This window comes from Cucurbita pepo, chromosome 18, assembly GCF_057944985.1.
Source record: "Cucurbita pepo subsp. pepo isolate OVF chromosome 18, ASM5794498v1, whole genome shotgun sequence".
Taxonomy (NCBI): Eukaryota; Viridiplantae; Streptophyta; class Magnoliopsida; order Cucurbitales; family Cucurbitaceae; genus Cucurbita; species Cucurbita pepo.
Window position 1 is genome coordinate 10,027,059 of NC_141815.1, and position 22,066 is coordinate 10,049,124.

The 22,066-nt window shown below is 40.4% G+C and overlaps 4 protein-coding genes across 4 annotated transcripts; 1 reads left to right on the plus strand and 3 right to left on the minus strand.

Moving 5' to 3' along the window:
- The first annotated feature begins 67 nt into the window (after positions 1-67).
- On the plus strand, positions 68-2,971 carry LOC111780607 (FAD-dependent oxidoreductase family protein). Its single transcript, XM_023661048.2, has 9 exons — positions 68-230; positions 333-390; positions 1,281-1,389; positions 1,459-1,600; positions 1,689-1,740; positions 1,824-1,970; positions 2,067-2,178; positions 2,262-2,388; positions 2,492-2,971. Exons 1-9 carry the CDS (start codon positions 148-150, stop codon positions 2,949-2,951), a joined length of 1,290 nt encoding a protein of 429 aa, XP_023516816.2. The 5' UTR covers positions 68-147; the 3' UTR covers positions 2,952-2,971.
- A 25-nt stretch (positions 2,972-2,996) lies between these two features.
- Positions 2,997-6,610, minus strand: DRS1 (DROUGHT SENSITIVE 1). The gene is made up of 5 exons (XM_023661047.2): positions 6,415-6,610; positions 5,560-6,325; positions 4,481-4,881; positions 3,967-4,065; positions 2,997-3,414 (listed from the first exon to the last, which is right to left on the minus strand). Exons 1-5 carry the CDS (start codon positions 6,543-6,545, stop codon positions 3,192-3,194), a joined length of 1,620 nt encoding a protein of 539 aa, XP_023516815.2. The 5' UTR covers positions 6,546-6,610; the 3' UTR covers positions 2,997-3,191.
- A 644-nt stretch (positions 6,611-7,254) lies between these two features.
- LOC111780584 (ATPase 8, plasma membrane-type) lies at positions 7,255-13,958 on the minus strand. Its single transcript, XM_023661018.2, has 15 exons — positions 13,776-13,958; positions 12,832-13,176; positions 12,519-12,737; positions 12,298-12,435; positions 11,198-11,512; positions 10,782-11,108; positions 10,595-10,714; positions 10,385-10,507; positions 10,197-10,301; positions 9,790-10,099; positions 9,041-9,555; positions 8,793-8,963; positions 8,004-8,186; positions 7,746-7,921; positions 7,255-7,637 (listed from the first exon to the last, which is right to left on the minus strand). Exons 2-15 carry the CDS (start codon positions 12,877-12,879, stop codon positions 7,541-7,543), a joined length of 2,847 nt encoding a protein of 948 aa, XP_023516786.2. The 5' UTR covers positions 12,880-13,176; positions 13,776-13,958; the 3' UTR covers positions 7,255-7,540.
- A 679-nt stretch (positions 13,959-14,637) lies between these two features.
- LOC147787353 (ATPase 8, plasma membrane-type) lies at positions 14,638-20,369 on the minus strand. Its single transcript, XM_087119595.1, has 14 exons — positions 20,065-20,369; positions 19,750-19,968; positions 19,529-19,666; positions 18,395-18,709; positions 17,979-18,305; positions 17,792-17,911; positions 17,582-17,704; positions 17,394-17,498; positions 16,987-17,296; positions 16,252-16,766; positions 16,004-16,174; positions 15,297-15,479; positions 15,039-15,214; positions 14,638-14,930 (listed from the first exon to the last, which is right to left on the minus strand). Exons 1-14 carry the CDS (start codon positions 20,110-20,112, stop codon positions 14,834-14,836), a joined length of 2,847 nt encoding a protein of 948 aa, XP_086975721.1. The 5' UTR covers positions 20,113-20,369; the 3' UTR covers positions 14,638-14,833.
- Between the last annotated feature and the right edge of the window lie 1,697 nt (positions 20,370-22,066).

Genomic DNA, 22,066 nt, shown 5'->3' on the forward strand with positions numbered 1-22,066 from the left:
TATAAAATTATAAGGGAAAAAAAGAGTAAAAATAAAATAAAATAATAATAATAAATTTGGGGGAAAAAAAAGGAAAAAAAATGGGTGCGTACATAAAAGGTGGAGGCAGGTCTTATTTTCAAAAAGATATCGAACAGAGGATCGATTATGGTGTGTGTGTGTGGAGCTTCGGCGGTTCACTCCGCCGCGCCGTCGTTAGCACTTTCTTCTCTGTCGGGGCGTCCTCTGAGGTTCTTCTTCAACCTTTTCTTTACCTAATTAAGGCGCGTTTCTGAGTTCCTTTGCGAAATAAATGTATATGTATGTACTCAGAGAGGGGTATCCTTTTGTAGGTACGCAGTGCTTGGAGCTGGTTTTGCTGGGCTTTCAGTTACTTGGCATTTGTTGAAGGTACGCCGGCTCTGTGGCTTTCTTTTTCCTCTTCGTTTCATCATACACCAACACCTTGCTTAGGCTGCTGCATACACTGTTTTCTTCTTCAATCCTTTTTTGGTTGTTGGACTGTGGTTTTTGTGTATTGAACTTTGTGATACCTGATTAGAAGGGTACGTGAATGAATCAATGAGATACCCAAATGAGAACCATCTCGAGAATAAAAGGGCTAAAAAAGATTTTAAAGAATTAAAAGTTACTATCTATACTGACAAATGTACCTTACTTTTCTTTTCGGTGGCTCAACCATAAGAATTTCAAAGTTAGGCAAACTTGTTGCGCGACCTCCTCTATATTTTCTTGAGAAGCATGTGAGAGGGGGACAAAACATGTTGAAAGAACCCGCTTAGTTGGTGGGAATAATCTTTCACTCTTAGAACTAAATAGGTAACTTGACATTGTTGCAGGAGAACATCAGGGCCATCAAGTATCGAATCCGGATTTTGAATCCTAATCTAGATTCTGGGTGATTTGTAATGCTCTTTGGAATTCAAGTGTTTGTGAATGTTTCTTTATGATTTAGGACTACGCGATGACATACACTCTTGAAATATGTTCCCTCATTTTGTCAGCCACTCTTGAAATATGTTCCCTCATTTTGTCAGCCCTAATCCAAGGTTTATTGAACCTTCGTAGCCATTGTTGCATCTACATATTCTCTCTTAAGGTAGTGAGCCTAAAAACTTAACAAATGGATCTCCCATAATCATGAATGTACTTGCTTCTGCTACCAATTAGTATGCTTTGGGTTTTATCTCGAGGTTCCTTATCTTGCCAATGTGAGGCTTTAATCGCATTCCAACACTTGTTACTTAATGTTTCACTTCATCGTATTATGTTTATTGCAGCTCTGTCCCAAGGACGTATCTCTATGTATCGATATATACGACGAAGTTGGCATTGGTGGAGGAGCATCTGGAGTCGCTGGAGGGCTTCTTCACCCTTATTCTCCTAAAGGTTCCAACAACCTACTAAGTTACCCTATCTCCCTTCCAAAAATTGGCTAATCCCTTCAAATTATGTCAGTTAAACCTCTCTGGAAAGGTGCCGAGTGTTGGGCTGAGTGCTTAAAGCTTTTAAGCGTTGCGGAGTCAGCACTTCGCTCCAAAGAGTTGGATTTAGAGATGGATGGATATCATAATATGAATGGATCCGTTGTTCTAAGACGGTCTGTTACTTCATTTCTTTTAGCTTCTGAGAGATATATACTCATTCCCATCACTTGACATGCTTCTGCTGTCTTTTGTTTACTTCAGGGGTATCTTGAGGCCTGCAATCAGCTTGAAGAATCTCATGATGTTAAAAGAAGTAACTATATCCTTCTATTTGTGTTTCATTACTCTGATTAGAACGTCAGAACGATGTTGATAGTATCTTTGTTATTTACCCAGAATGCTCAGAACGGACTCGATAGCTGCAGAATCGAAACAATCGATGGAGATGCTGCCCAGAATCTTGTTCCTAAGCTTAACATTCCTCTAAATACAGCTTTTTATATGCCTCAAGCTGTAAATATCAACTCTCAACGTTATCTTGAGGTCAGTACTTCAAAGCAAATGATACTTAAGTTGTTCTTCCATCTGTTATGATTAAAACAAATCTTTGATCTTTTTTGTTCCCAATCTTATGTATAGGCGCTGTTTATAGCATGCCAAAATCTGACCAAGGAAACATCACCCTCAAGTCTTGGTCACAAGGAGTTGTTCTTGCAGAAAAAGTCTATTAACGAACTGGGTGAACTAGAAGGTAAGTGAAATTTCTCAAGCCAAATCTTCTCAGCATTATCTTGGAACTAAACTGTTTCTTATGTAATAGAACTTTCTGTGCAGGGACGTACGATGCTGTGATTGTTTGTCTTGGTGCTAAAATGATCATGCTTCCTCAACTTACTGGAAAGCTTCCTTTGAGAACTTGCCGAGGTGTAGTAGCTCATTTTCAGCTTCACGACGATATCAGGTATCGGTTTTTTGATAATTTGCGCCCGTGCGGGGGTCGAGATTTGAACTTCAAACCCCTTGATCCTGTTAGTCTGATATCTGGTATAATACTATAATTTCAGCAATGCATACCCAGAGCTTGGGCCTTCTATACTGTCAGATGCATGGCTAGCCATACAGAGTCCTAGAAGTTTATATATGGGTTCAACATGGGAATGGAAATCAACAAATTCATCACCTGAAGTTTCAGAAGAGGAAGGCTCAAGGGCGGTTGCAGAACTCTTACCAAAGGTGTCTGCCATTTATCCCTCAATAAAGGAGTGGAGTTTCAGGAGAGCAAGGGCTGGTCTTAGAGCAATGCCACCACTCACTCCTCATGGATCTCTTCCTCTTATGGGGTGTATAGACGAGATTGTAAGACCTAACAGCTCTTGCAAGTACTGGTTATTTGGAGGGCTTGGTTCTAGGGGATTGTTGTACCATGGTTGGCTTGGGAAACTAACAGCACAGGCTGTGCTTTCATGTAATGAAGAACTAATCCCATCTGAACTAATCTCTTGGAATAAAGTAATGAATAGTTAAAGCTTCTTCCTAATTAAGAATCAATTCAAATAGGAACAGACCCACTTAAAAATGAAGTGACTTGTCGACCTTGCTATAGAGAATTTGCATAACATTTGCATAACATTTACACGATTTTCCCCACGAAATCCAATTGCAAGAAGAGATAACGCTCTCTTTTCTTCCTCTGAAAGTATTTTTTGATTGTTGGGTGGAATTCATGGTACAAAATTCTTATCCCGAGAACTCTGTAGAAGCAAATTAAATATCTCGACTCATTGTCCACATATAAACCTGGCCCCCGCTCGTGGCTCCTGCTAACGTTCCAACATCGTAAGGGTGTGCGTCGAACCTGCATGGTATTGCAGATATGTTGGGGCTCTGCAAAACGAAGACTTTCTTCCGTTGTGCCCGTGAAATAACGTCTACTGCTCTCTTCATATTTCCAATGAAAATGTACGAGTCATCCCAACCCCAAATTGCTCTGCTTCCAAATAAACAGATGCCATTAATCTTCTTATGGAGAAAAAATTAATAATAAAGCCTCCTTATCATGATATACTTGAAACTATAGTTAAAAATTTGAGTCCAACATGCAAATTATCACTAAAAGAACGAGATCGCTTATATTTCATTCTCAGAACCACACTTGATAACCAGCCAAAAAAACACCAATTACAGAAACTTTATGCAGCGCATCATCATTCAGTTTGAAGAGATCAGGCACAAGAAAATTCATACGTGGACTACAACATATGCTACATGTAAGAAGATTAGCAACCCAGTGTTAAAAAAAAATTGTAGTGTACCATCATTCATATACTAGGATATGAGCATCAAACATTTACATATTTAACATAAGAAAATAAGATGCTTAATAAAAAAAATAGTGAGACATTTTCATTCTTTTGGCAAGATTCGAATATTGATATGAACATCACATGAAACTGAGCCACTCATACGTAAATTTAAGATGCAAATGAAAAAGCGAAAAAAAATTAAGAAGTGATAAAGAGGACAGGGCAACAAAACTTACCTGAAAGAAGAAATCCACCTGCCTGTCTGATTATCATGAGGTATCATCAAAGTATCTTTAAAATTAACTCCACCGGTTATGCCAACATTGTCGTCAAAACTACACGAAATGAAACCTATTAATCCCACAGCTATCATATGATACTATTAAGCCATGAAACCTAATACTACACTCGCCCAATTCCAGTGCTTTGATTTGGGGGGGGGGGGACATTTAGAAAATTCTAGTACCCAATGGCCAACAAAACTATAGATTTTCATGCATACTAATGACGTTTTATTCTTACCTCTATATTCCACTCCCCTCCTTTCAGCTTAAATTATGAACCAAATTAAGTCCTCTAGTAAAAACAGTACAGAAAAGAAGAAAAGAATTACTGCTAGATTAAAAGGATAGTTCAGAACTCAATGAACCTGAGCTATAGGACACATTATTCATTCTCTCCTTTACCTTTTATGCTGACTCTGTTACTAGTGTTTCCCTATCATAAAGTTTCAAAAGATGATCCATTTACCTAGTAGTTGCAATGAAGCGTCCAGAGGGTGAGAAGTAAGCAGAATGAATCGCCCTTTTGTGGTTTATCGTCTTCAAGGGCTTTTCAGCATTAACACTTCTCAAATCCCAAAGACAGGCAGTTCCATCACTGGAACCAGTAGCCATGATGTTGCAATTTTCTACACTAAAATCTATGGTATTGATCCTATCTTCATGCAACATCCATTCCATTGGGCAGTTTCCAGTCCTTTTATCCAATATATTCAACCCTCCACGACCCTCAGCAAAATATAAGCAGTTTGCATCGTTTGATTGTTGAGAAAGAGAAAATACAGTATATTCACTGCGATATAAAAGATCAAACATCTCTTTCTCTGCATCCATCAACCGTATAAATCCATCATAGCAACTGGTATGAACCTGAAATCATGACACAAAAATCATAATTAGCAGATTCAAATCTAATTGCACAATGTCAGCAATAGTAGCCATGCAAAATTCGGGATCCCGTTCCTAAACCATAAAAAGTATGTTGACAATAAAGAAAATGACTAGTGTGGATGTAAATCTCCATGCAAAATCAACCACTTCAACCATCCAAACAGATCAACAGATTATTTTTCCTTAACTAAAAACTGCATCTTCCATCACTCAAGTACATGGTCTCCTTTGGTCAAATATCTGGTTCACAACTGACTACTAAGAAATGCCATTAAATACAGAAGGCATGAAAACAAGTCTCAGATGCTCGAGAAGCAATTCAACAATTAACTAGAACTAATATTTATTGACACATAAAGACTACTTCCACCTATGCCTAAGTGAACCTTTTCCATCACAAGAATAACTTGCCAAGAAATAATAAGCACGCTTAATCTGAACTCCAGTAAAAAAGTAAAATAAATGGAATTTTACGATAAAACCTATTGAGAACCAATTGATCTATCCTCACACAGTACGAATTATTGTACGCAAGAACCAAGAGCCTTTTCATGCTCAAACCAGATCATAGAAAATAGCATATATTTCAAAAAATCAAATGCAAAAACTTATTCCTAATCTTTAAAATCTTCCTAGATTCCCCCAGAAAAACGGCACCTTCGACAATGCATGCCGTTGAATTGAAATCCCAGAAATGGGACCTGAATGCGGGTGATACAAATAAACACCATTTCCTTCCTCTGACTGGTGATCAGCATTCCAAAACCCAACTTCCCCAAACTTGTTACCTACAACAATCATTCTAGAATCACGACAAGGGAAAAACCGCACTGCCATTATTCTTCCAGGCACAACCCGAGCTATGTTGTCGGCATTCAGAACCAAAGACCCAACCTTTAAGTGACTTCCATCGTTCTTATGTTCCATCTTAATCGATCTCGTCCAGTGACCTTTAATGTCACTAGTTAGTTCTTCAGTCTGTGTCTTAACTAAATTCGGATAATTATCAGTAGGTTCCATCTTCAAACAATTCCCATTTCCCCCTCCTTCAGTCTTTATCTCTTTCGGGAAACTTCCATTGCCTTCCTCCAATTTAAAATCCTTAACATCATCAACTAATTCCTCTTTCACTGACCTGCTTGCCAGAGATTTAATCGAAATACCTACAATTGATTCAATCAGTGACCGATGAGACTCCCTCTCACTACAAACTTCAATCATTTCAAGGGGGCCTGAAACACGACGCGAAGGCATAGACTTGGGATCTGACTTCCGAATCTTAGTAGCCGGCTCCGTAATATCATCAGAAACACTTTTGGCATCAGGGGGAATTCCTCTAGCACGCAAAGAGCGCCGTAAAACTATCGGAGTATCGATTTTAGGTTTGGTCTTCGGATAAACCTTTTCCGATTTGGTTTCCACTCTGGAAGGGGAATAACAAAGAGATCACAAACAAAACAGAGAAAAAACGAAGTAGGATACAGAAATCAGTAGGAAGAGTTAGAGAGAGACCTTTGACGCTTGGAGGCAGCAGAGAGTTCAGAGGCTTTGGACTGAAGCTTGAGGGCGGCCATCATTTCATCGTTGCGGCGAATGTTCTCGAGCCTCTTGCGCTCGTACTCCGTGAGAGCTTGAGAGGCCATGGGAAACGGAAAGGGTTTAGGGCAGAAGTAGAAGTAGAAGGAGAATTGGGGTTTCGTGGAGTTCGAAATATGGAATGATTCTTATATACAGTTGGAGTTGGCGGGAAAACACCACCGACGGGTTGAGGGGCCACATTGCCTATTTAACCGCCACGTCACTCTCATGCTCTGTGGCTAAAATATTTTTGTTCAATTATAAATTTAGTATTTTTTATAAGAAATATTTTCATAAGTTTGTTCATAAATTGTATTTATTTAATCCTTTTAATTTTAGTTTTTTTTTTCTTTTTTCTTTTAATGGAAGTACATTAAAATTTTCCGAATACAATAGAGTATCTTTTAACTTTTTTATTTTTATTTTTATTTTTACACCCAATCTCACCACTAGAAAATATTGTCCGATTTGATTCGTTAATATCGTTGTCAACCTCATAATTTTAAAACGCATCCATTGGGTACCGAGGAGGGGTTTCAACATCCTTATAAGAAATGTTTTGCTTCTTTCTCTAATCAATGTGGAATCTCACAATCTACACCTTAAGATCCAGCGTTCTAGCATTCTCGTTGACACTCTGCCCCATAATTGGATCTAATACCATTTGTAACAGCCTAAGCCCACCGCTAGCAAATATTTTATGTTTTGGCTCATTACGTATTGCTGTGAGCCTCACGGTTTTGAAACGCAAACCCTCCAAGAGACAGATTTCCATAGTACAAAGTTTAAAGGTATTTTTATTAATTTAACCAATAAATTATAACACAAACTACTATGGATATAATGTCTATATTATTACAAGAAATTTAACTTTTTCAGCTTATTTTGTCCTAGATTAAGAACTTCAGTCTACAATATATTTTCCTTAATTAAGAGTTACAAGTACAAAAGAAAGAATAACCCATTTCACCATCTATAAGACATTTTTCTTTTAATTTTTAAATTATTTGTTCTTCGTTTTTGTTGAAAGTCAGCCAAATGTTGTCCACTCCATCACATATCAAAGAGTGTAGTGCTGTTGGATAGTGTCAATGTCCAACCCCTTCAACTTCACCACCGACTCTACATGGCCCTTCAAAGTGTGGAGTTCCCTCAGCCTGCACCGTTCAACATTCAAACACTTACTAAAAAGTTCATACAATTCGTGGTCGTCGTGCTTGGAATGACTTTCTAAGTGTTCGATATTGATTTGTTTTCCAATTTACCTGGCAATTTCAGCTCTTTTCTTCGCTTGCTCTGCAATCGCTGAAAGTTCCTCGTAGCTGCTCTTTTCATGAAATATGGTTTCTGGTGGCTGCAGGCCATGCCTTGTACGTTGGGCTATTGCCCATTGTGCCTCTCTTTCGCCTTTTCCGTAATCCTTCTTCGTTGTAAACGCAGTCTACGGTAGCAGAATGGTCGAGAACATTCGTTAGCACGACACCCTATAAGTAAAATGACATTACAGAAGTTCGAACACGGACCTTATTCTCGAGCATGTTGTCCCAGGCCTTGCCGCTGAGGCCATAACGGATTGCAACTTTGAGGACATCAAGTGGGAAGTAAGTGACAATACTGAATAACCAGATGGCTCCTGCCCATCCCCACCCAATGCCTTTGATCCTTGCAAAGTCCCATTTGGAGTATACAGCAATTAGAGTGGCAACCTGAAAGCCAGGTAGCAGAATACAGAATCAGGAGAAAACAATGTGAGATCCCACATCCGTTGGGGAGGAGAACGAAATACCCTTTGTAAGAGTGTGGAAAACTCTCCCAAGCGCATTTTAAAAACTTTGAGGGGAAGCCCGAAAGGGTAAGCCCAAAGAGAACAATATCTACTAACGGTAGGCTTAGGCCGTTACAAATGGTATCAGAGTTAGACATTGGGTGATGTACCAGCAAGGAGGCTGAGCCCCGAAGCGGGTAGACACGAGGCAGTGTGCCAACAATGACGTTAGGGCTCCGAAGGAGGTGGATTAGGGGGACCAACATCGATTGGAGAAGGGAACGAGAACTGCCAGCAAAGACGCTGGGCCTTGAAGGGGGTGGATTGTGAAATCTCACATCGGTAGAGGAGGAGAACGAAACATTCTTTATAAGGGTGTGGAAACCTCCCCTAGAAGACGCGTTTTAAAAACGAGGGAAAACTCGAAAGGGAAAATTCAAAGAGGACATATCTGCTAGTTGTGGGTTTGTGGGTTTAGGCTGTTACAAAGAATATGCAGTTTTGAAAAGGGTTTGAAAGGAGGTAGAAGAAGAAGTGTTGTTCTTACCAACTGTGCAGCAAGGAAGGCAATAACTAGCAAGAAACCAGGGCATTCAACAAAGGACCAACTTCTTGACCTCGTGACAAAGATGAGAGCTTGACTGATAATGCTCACTTGAAGATAGAGAGCAGAGTTCATCTCAGCAATACCTCTGAGTGGCTTTATGCCAAATGTGTTCTGCAGACAATGTTGACATGTTAGTACACAATGTCATCTTTGTGTTTAACATTCAGGGCACGATATCGTTTTCTCACCGGGAAGAAGACGGTTTCGTTGGCGAGCCAGAAGAAAAACACGGTCGCGAAGGCCATGTATGTTCCAAGGACAACACCAGTAGCAAAAATCTCTTTGAGTCTCCATGAGTCAGGCACAGGTGATGGCTTCACCCTATCCTTTGAAATGGTCATGATGGTTCCATCGTTTAGGATGGCAATGATAAGGACCATAAAAGGCGAGAAATCAAACTTCCAGATGAGAGCAACAAGCATGAATCCCAACACAATACGTATTGTAATGGAAACTGCATAGATAGTGTAGTTTTTCATTCTTTGAAAGATGGCTCTACTGGTTAACACAGCACTCACAATCACACTTAGTCCTGGCTCGGTCAAGACAATGTCTGATGCGCTTCGTGCGGCGTCGGTTGCATCAGCCACAGCGATACCGATGTCGGCCCTCTTGAGAGCAGGAGCATCATTGACACCATCTCCTGTCATGCCACAAATATGTTTCCTCTCCTGAAGTCTCTTAACAATCTCATACTTGTGTTCTGCAAACCACAAATGACTAGTTTAGTTGGGGTGGGAGGGAGTCCCATGTTGGTTAATTTAGGGAATGATCATGGGCTTATAAGTATGAAATACATCTCCATTGATATTGAGGCCTTTTGGGGAAGCCCAAAGCAAAGCCATGAGAGCTTATGCTCAAAGTGGACAATATCATACCATTGTGGAGAGTTGTGATTCATAACAATTTCTTGTGGTTAAAAGTATAACGTGATTACCCGGGAAGACTCCTGCAAACCCATCAGCCTTCTCAATGAGTTCATCAACAGGAATAGAAGCAATTGACTCATCCGTGCTTTGCCCGAGCAAAGACGAGGACGGATACATGTTCGTGCCCATGCCGAGCCTCCGACCGGTTTCTTTCCCTATTGCAAGTTGGTCACCAGTGATCATCTTAACATTAACACCAAGTTCTAGAGCTCGGCGAATGGTTTCTGCACTATCGTGCCTTGGAGGATCAAATAGAGGCAAGAGACCAACAAATTCCCATGGTTCTCCAGCACTTTCCTTGTCCTTGTCTTTAACAGTCTAAACATGATGGCAAACAAGGTTTAGAGGTAATAAGAAAGCCTATTCATTCTATGAGTTAATGAACCTATTTTGTATATATATTCACACAATTCACCTGTCGACCAACGGCCAACGAACGAAGACCGCGATTAGCGTAGTTATCGATAATGGTATGAGCTTTCTGCCTTGCTTCACCTTTAAGGTCACAAAGGTCAATGATCTAATACCAAAATGACAGAGTTAGGCATCTAAAACAAATGTGGTTCTTCATAAGTGACATTGGCTATCAGACAACAACACTACCTGTTCAGGAGCGCCCTTGCTGCTTCTGTGCCAGTTACCATCTGTGTCGATGTAGGTAATGGCAGTACGTTTATCGACCGGGTTAAACGGCAAGAAATGCACCTCAGTTATTCCTGCTCTTGCCTTTAAGAGAGCCAAATGGTTCAGTATACCACAAAAGGTTCAGTAAAAGGAAGCCCATGAACATAAAAACAAAGCTGAGTATTAAACCTCTTTGGGGTCATCCAACATTCCAACAATGCAGGCATCGATGGCGTCTTGATTTTCGACTCTCGACGCTCTTGCAGCAAACAGCATGACAGCGTCCTTGTCCATGTTTGGTACAAACACCTGCAGTCATAAATGCACCATGATGAGCCATGATCAAAGCCAATGAGTGAAACTATGTGAGCTTGACCTCAATCAGGGACTTGTCTACTGTGAGCTTGTTCAGGGTGAGAGTTCCTGTCTTGTCACTGCACAGGACATCCATTCCAGCCATCTCTTCAATGGCTGTCATCCTCTTGGTGATGGCACCTTGCTGCGAAAGGCGATGCGATCCGATGGCCATGGTTACTGAAAGAACTGTTGGCATGGCAATGGGAATGCCTCCAATGAGAAGCACCAACAAGTTGTCAATGCCCTCTCTGTATGCTCTGTGCTGGATAGCAAACATTACTAGAATCTCAATGACCATCCCGACCGCGATCGAGCATATACAGAAGTTTCCAATGGCGGTCAACACCTGATCAATGATAAACCATTAGAACCACGAATCTTGCCATGAATCCTACGTTACTTTGGTTATGCAAGAATCAAGAGTTTTTCTTTTACCTTTTGGAAATGACCAACTTGGTTGGTGCTGTCCACAAGATGAGCTGCCTTCCCGAAAAAGGTATGCACTCCAGTGGCAATAACAACGGCCTCGATCTCTCCTTGCTTGCAGGTGGAGCCAGAGAACACTCCATCACCAGGATTCTTGGTGACAGGCAAAGATTCACCGGTAAGAGCAGACTGGTCGATCTTCAGAGGATCGCCTTCTAAGAGACGTGCATCGGCAGGGATAATATCTCCTAATTTAACGCTAATCACATCCCCTGGAACCAGAATTGCTGCCTCCTCTTCTTTCCACTTTCCATCTCTTAGAACCTACACAAGTTGAAAAACAACATTCTCATGAACCGCATTGTGTTAAATCAACACTAAACTCAAAAGTTTAAGTGGATGGGTTAGAGTAAATTTAATCATGTTCTCATATAACTTCGAGACCCAACAAATCCTTCCATTGACATCCAAAGAGTTGGAGAGAAATATTTCTTGTTATGATTGTTTGGAATCACGACTCTCTATAATGGTATGATATTGTCCACTTTGAGCATAAGCTCTCGTGGGTTTACTTTCGGTTGCCCCAAAAGATCTCATACGAATAGAGATATATTCCTTACTTATAAACCTATGATAACCCCTTAATTAGTGATGTGGGACTCCTCTCCCAACAATTCTCAACAATCATCCCCCCGAACAAAGTACACCATAGAGCCTCCCTTGAGGCCTATAGAGCCCTCAAACAATCTCTCCTTAATCGAGGTTCGACTCCTTCTCTAGAGCCCTCGAACAAAGCACACCCTTCGTTCGACATTAGAGGATTCTATTGACATATCTAAGTTAAGAGCATGACTCTGATACCATGTTAGGAATCACAACTCTCCACAATGGTATGATATTATCCACTTTGAGCATAAGCTCTCATAGCTTTACTTTTAGTTTTACCAACAACCTCATATCAATGAAGATGTATTCCTTACTTATAAACTCATGATCAACCCCATTAGCCGACGTGGGACCCCATTAGCCGACGTGGGACTCCTCTCCCAACATTCTTAACCATGACACCATATTAACCCACCCAAAACTTCGAAAAGGAATGCAAATACCTTGGTTTTGGGGGCCAGACCAGCCATGAGAGCAGCAGCTGCATTTCCAGCATTGTTCTCTTCAATGAAACTAATGGTAGAGTTAATGATCAACAACACAATAATCCCAACAAAATCTTGCCAATCCGGTGGTTTCCCCTGCATTTTAAACCACAATCTACCTTGAGTTTCTAAGTGTAAGAGAACGAACAAGAACAAATTTGGGTAAAATGTATAAGTACCCCTCCATTAGCCAGGGCAATGGCCATGATTGCCGCAGATTCCATAACCCATGATAGAGGATTCCACATAAACCCCAAGAACTTCAAAACTTTGCTCTCTTTTTTCTCTTCAAGCTTGTTAGGGCCAAAAATTTGGAGTCTCTTTTCTCCTTCTGCTGTGCTCAATCCATCTTTAGTGCACTTTAGTTTCTCAAAAACTTCCTCCACAGGAATCCGTTCCTACAAGAACCCACATGAAAAAACAAAGATCAAAACACAAAAAAACAGAGAATCGCAAAAACAAACAAAAGAAACAATGAATCAATGTTCTTACTAGATCAACGTTCTCATTCTTGACATCTTCCAACGAAATATCACCCATAGCTGACCAAAAACAAGCAAAACGAAGAAGAAAATCTCCAAAAACCACTTCGAATATCCCTTCTTTCTCCGGCAGGCTCTTCTTATAGGAAATGGAGAAGGCGAGGGAGTTGATTCAAGAAACCCCATGATCGGCTGTGGGTTGCTAATGAGTATACCTGCAGAGCTGGAGTGGTTACAACCAGTGCCGAGCAGAGTTGGTTGATACCTTCTGTGGCTTCCCAGACCCTACGGGCTGTTCCAGTAACAGGTTGGCGGATGTGGCAGATGAGCATGTAGCATTTTGTTCATGGTCCTGCTACAAAAACAAAATCATTTTATTTATTTATTTATTGGTTTTTTCTTTTTTCGTGAGAGATTGGAATTTTGGTTACAATTAGCATTATATAAAGGATAATTGAAATCAATGTATTGAGTTAGAATAAGTTTTGATGTGAATTTAAAATTTATGTTTTGGATGTATATTTATCAAATATAATTATGTTTTATTTTACTTTAATTTGGATTAATATTATTACTAAAAACTAAGATCCGCCTCTAACAAAGTTAAAATTCTCGTTTAACCCAACTATAGGGTGTGTGGAAAGATTTTTTTGGTTAGCTATACAGAACCAAAAAGTAGGATTAAATTTTTCGTCCCAACCCTATCCTATCGATTTAATTTTAGTAGCCGGCTTCGTAATATCATCTGAAACACTTTTGGCATCAGGGAGAATTCCTCTAGCACGCAAAGAGCGCCGTAAAACTATGGTAGTATCGATTTTTAGGTTTGGTCTTCGGATAAACCCTTTCCCATTTGGTTTCAACTCTGGAAGGGGTATAACAAAGAGATCACAAAGAAAACAGAGAAAAACCGAAGTAGGATACAGAAATCAGTAGAAAGAGTTGGAGAGAGACCTTTGACGCTTGGAGGCAGCAGAGAGTTCAGAGGCTTTGGACTGAAGCTTGAGGGCGGCCATCATTTCATCGTTGCGGCGAATGTTCTCGAGCCTCTTGCGCTCGTACTCAGTGAGAGCTTGAGAGGCCATGGGAAACGGAAAGTGTTTAGGGCAGAAGCAGAAGGAGAATTGGGGTTTCGTGGACTTCGAAATATGGAAAGGATTCTTATATACGGTTGGAGTTGGCGGGAAAACACGGGTGGGAGTTGTTGGACTACATTGCCTATTTAACCGCCACGTCGCTCTCATGCTCTATGGTTAAAATCTTTTTGTTGAATTATAAATTTAGTTTCTTTTTTAATAAATATTATGTCATTTCATCATATATTGTATTTATTTAATCCATTTAATTTTAGTTTTTATTTTTATTTTAATGAAAGTACATTAAATATAGTACTAAGACTACTTTTTAACTTTTTAAAGTTTTAAAATTGAAAGTTGAGGATGTTTTTTACACTAAAGCCCACCGCTATGAAATATTGTTCGATTTGGTCTATTACGGTCAGCCTTATAATTTTAAAATGCATCTATTGGATACTGGGAAGGATTTTCACATCGTTATAAGAAATGTTTTGCTCCCTCTCCAACAAAGGTGAAATCTCACAATCTACTCCTTGTGGATCCAACGTTCTCGTTGACACACCGTTTGATGACTGGCTCTAATATCCTTTGTAACAGTCCAAGTCCACCGCAAGTGGATATTATTCGTTTTAGCTCGTTACGTATCACTGTGAGCCTCGCGGATTTAAAACGCGTCTTAAAGGGAGAGATTTCTACATTCTTATAAACAATGTTTTAACGTAAAATCGAGTAACAAAAAGTAAAAGTTTAAAAGTAGTTTTATTAATTTAAGAAGAATTTTAACTTTTTCATCATCACTCTACAATATATTTTCCTTATAAGAGTTGCAAAGCTACCCATTTCACCATCTATAATATATTTTTCTTTTCATTTTTTAAATTATTCCTCCTTCGTTTTTGTTGAAAGTTAGCCAAATGTTGTCCACTCCATCACAGATCAAACAGTGTAGTGTTGTTGGATAGTGTCAATGTCCAACCCCTTCAACTTCACCACTGACTCCACATGGCCCTTCAAAGTGTGGAGTTCCCTCAGCCTGCACCGTTCAACATTCAAACACTTACTAAAAAGTTCATACAATTCGTGATCGTCCTGCTTGGAATGACTTTTTAAGTGCTCGGTATTGATTTGTTTTCCAATTTACCTGGCAATTTCAGCTCTTTTCTTCGCTTGCTCGGCTATGGCTGAAAGTTCCTCGTAGCTGCTCTTTTCATGAAATATGGTTTCTGGTGGCTGCAGGCCATGCCTTGTACGTTGGGCTATTGCCCATTGTGCCTCTCTTTCGCCTTTTCCGTAATCCTTCTTCGTTGTAAACGCAGTCTACGGTAGCAGAATGGTCGAGAACATTCGTTAGCACGACACCCTATAAGTAAAATGACATTACAGAAGTTCGAACACGGACCTTATTCTCGAGCATGTTGTCCCAGGCCTTGCCGCTGAGGCCATAACGGATTGCAAATTTGAGGACATCAAGTGGGAAGTAAGTGACAATACTGAATAACCAGATGGCTCCTGCCCATCCCCACCCAATGCCCTTGATCCTTGCAAAGTCCCATTCGGAGTATACAGCAATTAGAGTGGCAACCTGAAAGGGTATATAGCAGAATACAGAATTAGGAGAAACAATGTGAGATCCCACGTCGGTTGGGGAGGAGAATGCAATATCCTTTATAAGGGTGTGGAAACCTCTCCCTAGCATAGGCGTTTTAAAAACTTTGAGGGGAATCCCGAAAGGGTAAGCCCAAAGAGGACGATATCTGCTAATAGTGGGCTTAGGCCATTACAAATGGTATCAGAGCTAGACATTGGGCGATGTGCCAGCGAGGAGGTAAGCCCCGAAGGAGGGTGGACACGAGGCTGTGTGCCAGCAAGGACGCTAGGTCACGAAAAGGGATGGATTGTGAAATCTCATATCGATTAGGGAAGAGAACGAAACACCAGTGTGGAAACCTCTCCCTAGCAAACGAATTTTAAAAACCTTGAGAGGAAGCTCGAAAGTGAAAGTCCAAAGAGGACAATATGTACAAGCGGTGGGCTTGAGCCGTTACAAAGAATGGGTAATTTTGAATAGGGTTTGAGAGGAGGTAGAAGAAGAAGTGTTGTTCTTACCAACTGTGCAGCAAGGAAGGCAATAACTAGCAAGAAACCAGGGCATTCAACAAAGGACCAACTTCTTGACCTGGTGACAAAGATGAGAGCTTGACTGATAATGCTCACTTGAAGATAGAGAGCAGAGTTCATCTCAGCAAGATCTTTGAGTGGCTTTACACCAAATGTTTTCTGCAGACAATGTTGACATGTTAGTATACAATGTCAACTTTGTGTTTAACGTTCAGGGCACCATATCGTTTTCTCACCGGGAAGAAGACGGTTTCGTTGGCGAGCCAGAAGAAAAACACGGTCGCGAAGGCCATGTATGTTCCAAGGACAACACCAGTAGCAAAAATCTCTTTGAGTCTCCATGAGTCAGGCACAGGTGATGGCTTCACCCTATCCTTTGAAATGGTCATGATGGTTCCATCGTTTAGGATGGCAATGATAAGGACCATAAAAGGCGAGAAATCAAACCTCCAGATGAGAGCAACAAGCATGAATCCCAACACAATACGTATTGTAATGGAAACTGCATAGATAGTGTAGTTTTTCATTCTTTGAAAGATGGCTCTACTGGTTAACACAGCACTCACAATCACACTTAGTCCTGGCTCGGTCAAGACAATGTCTGATGCGCTTCGTGCTGCGTCGGTTGCATCAGCCACAGCGATACCGATGTCCGCCCTCTTGAGAGCAGGAGCATCATTGACACCATCTCCTGTCATGCCACAAATATGTTTCCTCTCCTGAAGTCTCTTAACAATCTCATACTTGTGTTCTGCAATCCACAAATGACTAGTTTAGTTGGGGTGGGAGGGAGTCCAACGTTGGTTAATTTAGGGAATGATCATGGGTTTATAAGTAAGGAATACATCTCCATTGGTTTGAGGCCTTTTGGGGAAGCCCAAAGCAAAGCCATGAGAGCTTATGCTCAAAGTGGACAATATCATACCATTGGGGAGGGTTGTGATTCCTAACAATCTCTTTTACGTGATTACCTGGGAAGACTCCTGCAAACCCATCAGCCTTCTCAATGAGTTCATCAACAGGAATAGAAGCAATTGACTCATCCATGCTTTGCCCGAGCAAAGACGAGGACGGATACATGTTCGTGCCCATGCCGAGCCTCCGACCGGTTTCTTTCCCTATTGCAAGTTGGTCACCAGTGATCATCTTAACATTAACACCAAGTTCTAGAGCTCGGCGAATGGTTTCTGCACTATCATGCCTTGGAGGATCAAATAGAGGCAAGAGACCAACAAATTCCCATGGTTCTCCACCACTTTCCTTGTCCTTGTCTTTAACAGTCTAAACATGATGGCAAACAAGGTTTAGAGGTAATAAGAGAGCCTATTCATTCTACGAGTTAATGAACCTATTTTGTATATATATTCACACAATTCACCTGTCGACCAACGGCCAACGAACGAAGACCGCGATTAGCGTAGTTATCGATAATGGTATGAGCTTTCTGCCTTACTTCACCTCTAAGGTCACAAAGGTCAATGATCTAATACCAAAATGACAGAGTTAGGCATCTAAAACAAATGTGGTTCTTCATAAGTAACATTGGCTATCAGACAACAACACTACCTGTTCAGGAGCGCCCTTGCTGCTTCTGTGCCAGTTACCATCTGTGTCGATGTAGGTAATGGCAGTACGTTTATCGACCGGGTTAAACGGCAAGAAATGCACCTCAGTTATTCCTGCTCTTGCCTTTAAGAGAGCCAAAGGGTTCAGTATACCACAAAAGGTTCAGTAAAAGGAAGCCCATGAACATAAAAACAAAGCTGCGTATAAAACCTCTTTGGGGTCATCCAACATTCCGACAATGCAGGCATCGATGGCGTCTTGATTTTCGACTCTCGACGCTCTTGCAGCAAACAGCATGACAGCGTCCTTGTCCATGTTTGGTACAAACACCTGCAGTCAGAAATGCACCATGATGAGCCATGATCAAAGCCAATGAGTGAAACTATGTGAGCTTGACCTCAATCAGGGACTTGTCTACTGTGAGCTTGTTGAGGGTGAGAGTTCCTGTCTTGTCACTGCACAGGACATCCATCCCAGCCATCTCTTCAATGGCTGTCATCCTCTTGGTGATGGCACCTTGCTGCGAAAGGCGATGCGATCCGATGGCCATGGTTACTGAAAGAACGGTTGGCATTGCTATGGGAATGCCTCCAATGAGAAGCACCAACAAGTTGTCAATGCCCTCTCTGTATGCTCTGTGCTGGATAGCAAACATTACTAGAATCTCAATGACCATCCCGACCGCGATCGAGCATATACAGAAGTTTCCAATGGCCGTCAACACCTGATCAATGATAAACCATTAGAACCACAAATCTTGCCATGAATCCTATGTTACTTTGGTTATGCAAGAATCAAGAGTTTTTCTTTTACCTTTTGGAAATGACCAACTTGGTTGGTGCTGTCCACAAGGTGAGCTGCCTTTCCCAAAAAGGTATGCACTCCAGTGGCAATAACAACGGCCTCAATCTCACCTTGCTTGCAGGTGGAGCCAGAGAACACTCCATCACCAGGATTCTTGGTGACAGGCAAAGATTCACCCGTAAGAGCAGACTGGTCAATCTTCAGAGGATCGCCTTCTAAGAGACGTGCATCGGCCGGGATAATATCTCCTAATTTAACGCTGATCACATCCCCTGGAACAAGAATGGCTGCCTCCTCTTCTTTCCACTTTCCATCTCTTAGAACCTACACAAGTTGAAAAACAACATCTCATGAACTGCATTATCTAGTGTTAAATTATCACTAAACTCGAAAGTTTAAGTGGATGGGTTAGAGAAATTCAATCACGTGCTCATATAACTTCAAAACCCAACAAATCCTTCCAATGACATCCAAGAGTTAGAGAGAAATCTCTTCTCATGATTGTTAGGAATCATGATTCTCTACAATTGTATGATATTGTCCACTTTGACATAAACTCTCGTGACTTTACTTTTGATTTTTCCAAAAGGCCTCGTACCAATGGAGATGTATTCCTTACTTATAAACCCATGATCAATACCCCTTAATTAGCCGATGTAGGGCTCCTCTCCCAACAATTACCAACAATTCTCCCCTCGAACAAAGTGCAGCATAGAGCCTCCCTGAGGCCTTTGGAGAGCTCAAACAGTCTCCCCTTAATCGAGGCTCGACTCCTTCTCTAGAGCCCTCAAACAAACCACACCCTTCGTTCAACACTTGAGTCACTTTTGACTACACTTTCAAGGCTCACAACTTCTTTGTTCGACATTCGAGGATTCTATTGACATAGCTAAGTTAACGACATGACTCCGATACCGAGTTAGGAATCACAACTCTCCACAATTGTATGATATTATCCACTTTGAGCATAAGCTCTTATAGCTTTACTTTTAGTTTCCCAACAGCCTCATACCAATGGAGATGTATTCCTTACTTATAAACTCACGATCAACTCCATTACCCGACATGGGACTCCTCTTCCAACAACTCTCAACAACGACACCAAATTAACCCACCCAAAACTTCAAAAAGGAAGGCAAATACCTTGGTCTTGGGGGCCAAACCAGCCATGAGAGCAGCAGCTGCATTTCCAGCATTGTTCTCTTCAATGAAACTAATGGTAGAGTTAATGATCAACAACACAATAATCCCAACAAAATCTTGCCAATCCGGTGGTTTCCCCTGCATTTTAAACCACAATCTACCTTGAGTTTCTAAGTGTAAGAGAACGAACAAGAACAAATTTGGGTAAAACGTATAAGTACCCCTCCATTAGCCAGGGCAATGGCCATGATTGCCGCAGATTCCATAACCCATGATAGAGGATTCCACATAAACCCCAAGAACTTCAAAACTTTGCTCTCTTTTTTCTCTTCAAGCTTGTTAGGACCAAAAATTTGGAGTCTCTTTTCTCCTTCTGCTGTGCTCAATCCTTCTTTTGTGCATTTTAGTTTCTCAAAAACTTCCTCCACAGGAATCCGTTCCTACAAGAACCCACATAGAAAAACAAAGATCAAAACACAAAAAAAACAGAGAATCGCAAAAACAAAACAAAAGAAACAATGAATCAATGTTCTTACTAGATCAACGTTCTCATTCTTGACATCTTCCAACGAAATATCGCCCATAGCTGACCAAAAACAAGCAAAACGAAGAAGAAAATCTCCAAAAACACTTGGAATATCCCTTCTTTCTCCGGCAGGCTCTTCTTATAGGAAATGGAGAAGGCGAGGGAGTTGATTCAAGAAACCCCATGATCGGCTGTGGGTTGCTAAATGAGTAAACCTGCAGAGCTGGAGTGGTTACAACCAGTGCCGAGCAGAGTTGGTTGATACCTTCTGTGGCTTCCCAGACCCTACGGGCTGTTCCAGTAACAGGTTGGCGGATGTGGCAATGAGCATGTAGCATTTTGTTCATGGTCCTGCTACAAAAACAAAATCATTTTATTTATTTATTTATTGGTTTGAGATTAGAATTTTGGTTACAATTAGCATTATATAAATGATAATTGAAATCAATGTATTGAGTTAGAATAAGTTTTGATGTGAATTTAAAATTTATGTTTTGGATGTATATTTGATAAGATGAAGGAATCAATATAAGGGGAATAAGATTCGGATTACCTTGTTGATCGAATATCTCAAGGCAAGAACATTGTTTGAGATTCGAATCACTCCACAAGCAAGATCGATCATGTCTAGCTTGAATTATTCTTGTTGATCAAATATCTCAATGCAAGAACACTTGATTGAGATTCGAATCACTCCACAAGCAAGATTGATCATGTCGAGCTTGAATGATTCTACATACAATCTAAACTACATAAAATTGCAAAGAAACTTAGCCATTGGCTAAAGAAAAGCACAAATGTTTTTTCTATATTTTCCCTGCAAATACAACATACATGGCTTTATATAGCCTCAAAATGAAACTATTAGAGGCATTTTAAAAGTTGTAACATTCGTACTGAATGGTCATAATTAGCCATTATGTAAATGTAACCTAAAGTAAATAAAATTTCTTAAAATACAATAACTCTAAATTACTCTAAAGTGTAACCCACCCAAAATTTATAACCATCAAACTTCATTCCTCTTCAATCTGACATGAATTGCAACCTCTTTTGATAATTTTGACAACATTTTCTTCACATCTTCATTGAAGTATATTGTATGAATGATGTCTCTTGGTTCATATCAATATTTATCAAATATAATTATGTTTTATTTTACTTTAATTTGGATTAATATTATTACTAAAAACTAAGACCCGCCTCTAACAAAGTTAAAATTCTCGTTTAAACCGATCATAGGGAGTGTGGAAAGATTTTTTCTGTATGAACCAAGAACTAGGATTAAATTTTTCGTCCCAATCCAATCGATTTAATTTTAATAGCCGGCTCCGTAATATCATCTGAAACACTTTTGGGATCAGGGGGAGTTCCTCTAGCACGCAAAGAGCGGCGTAAAACTATCGGAGTATCGATTTTAGGCTTGCTCGTCGGATAAACCTTTTCCGATTTGGTTTCAACTCTGGAAGGGGAATGACAAAGAGATCACAAACAAAACAGAGAAAAAACGAAGTAGGATACAGAAATCAGTAGAAAGAGTTAGAGAGGGACCTTTGACGCTTGGAGGCAGCAGAGAGTTCAGAGGCTTTGGACTGAAGCTTGAGGGCGGCCATCATTTCATCGTCGCGGCGAATGTTCTCGAGCCTCTTGCGCTCGTACTCAGTGAGAGCTTGAGAGGCCATGGGAAACTGGAAAGGGTTTAGAGCAGTAGCAGAAGGAGAATTGGGGTTTCGTGGATTCTGAATACGGAAATGATTCTTATATACGGTTGGAATTGGCGGGAAAACACCACCGATGGGAGTTGTGGGACCACATTGCCTATCTAACCGCCACGTCACTCTCATGCTCTGTGGTTAAAATCTTTTTGTTGAATTATAAATTAGTTTCTTTTTTAATAAATACTGTCATATGTTTGGTCATAAATTGTATTTATTTAATCCATTTAATTTTAGTTTTTTTTTTATTTTAATGAAAGTACATTAAATATAGTACTAAGACTATTTTTTAACTTT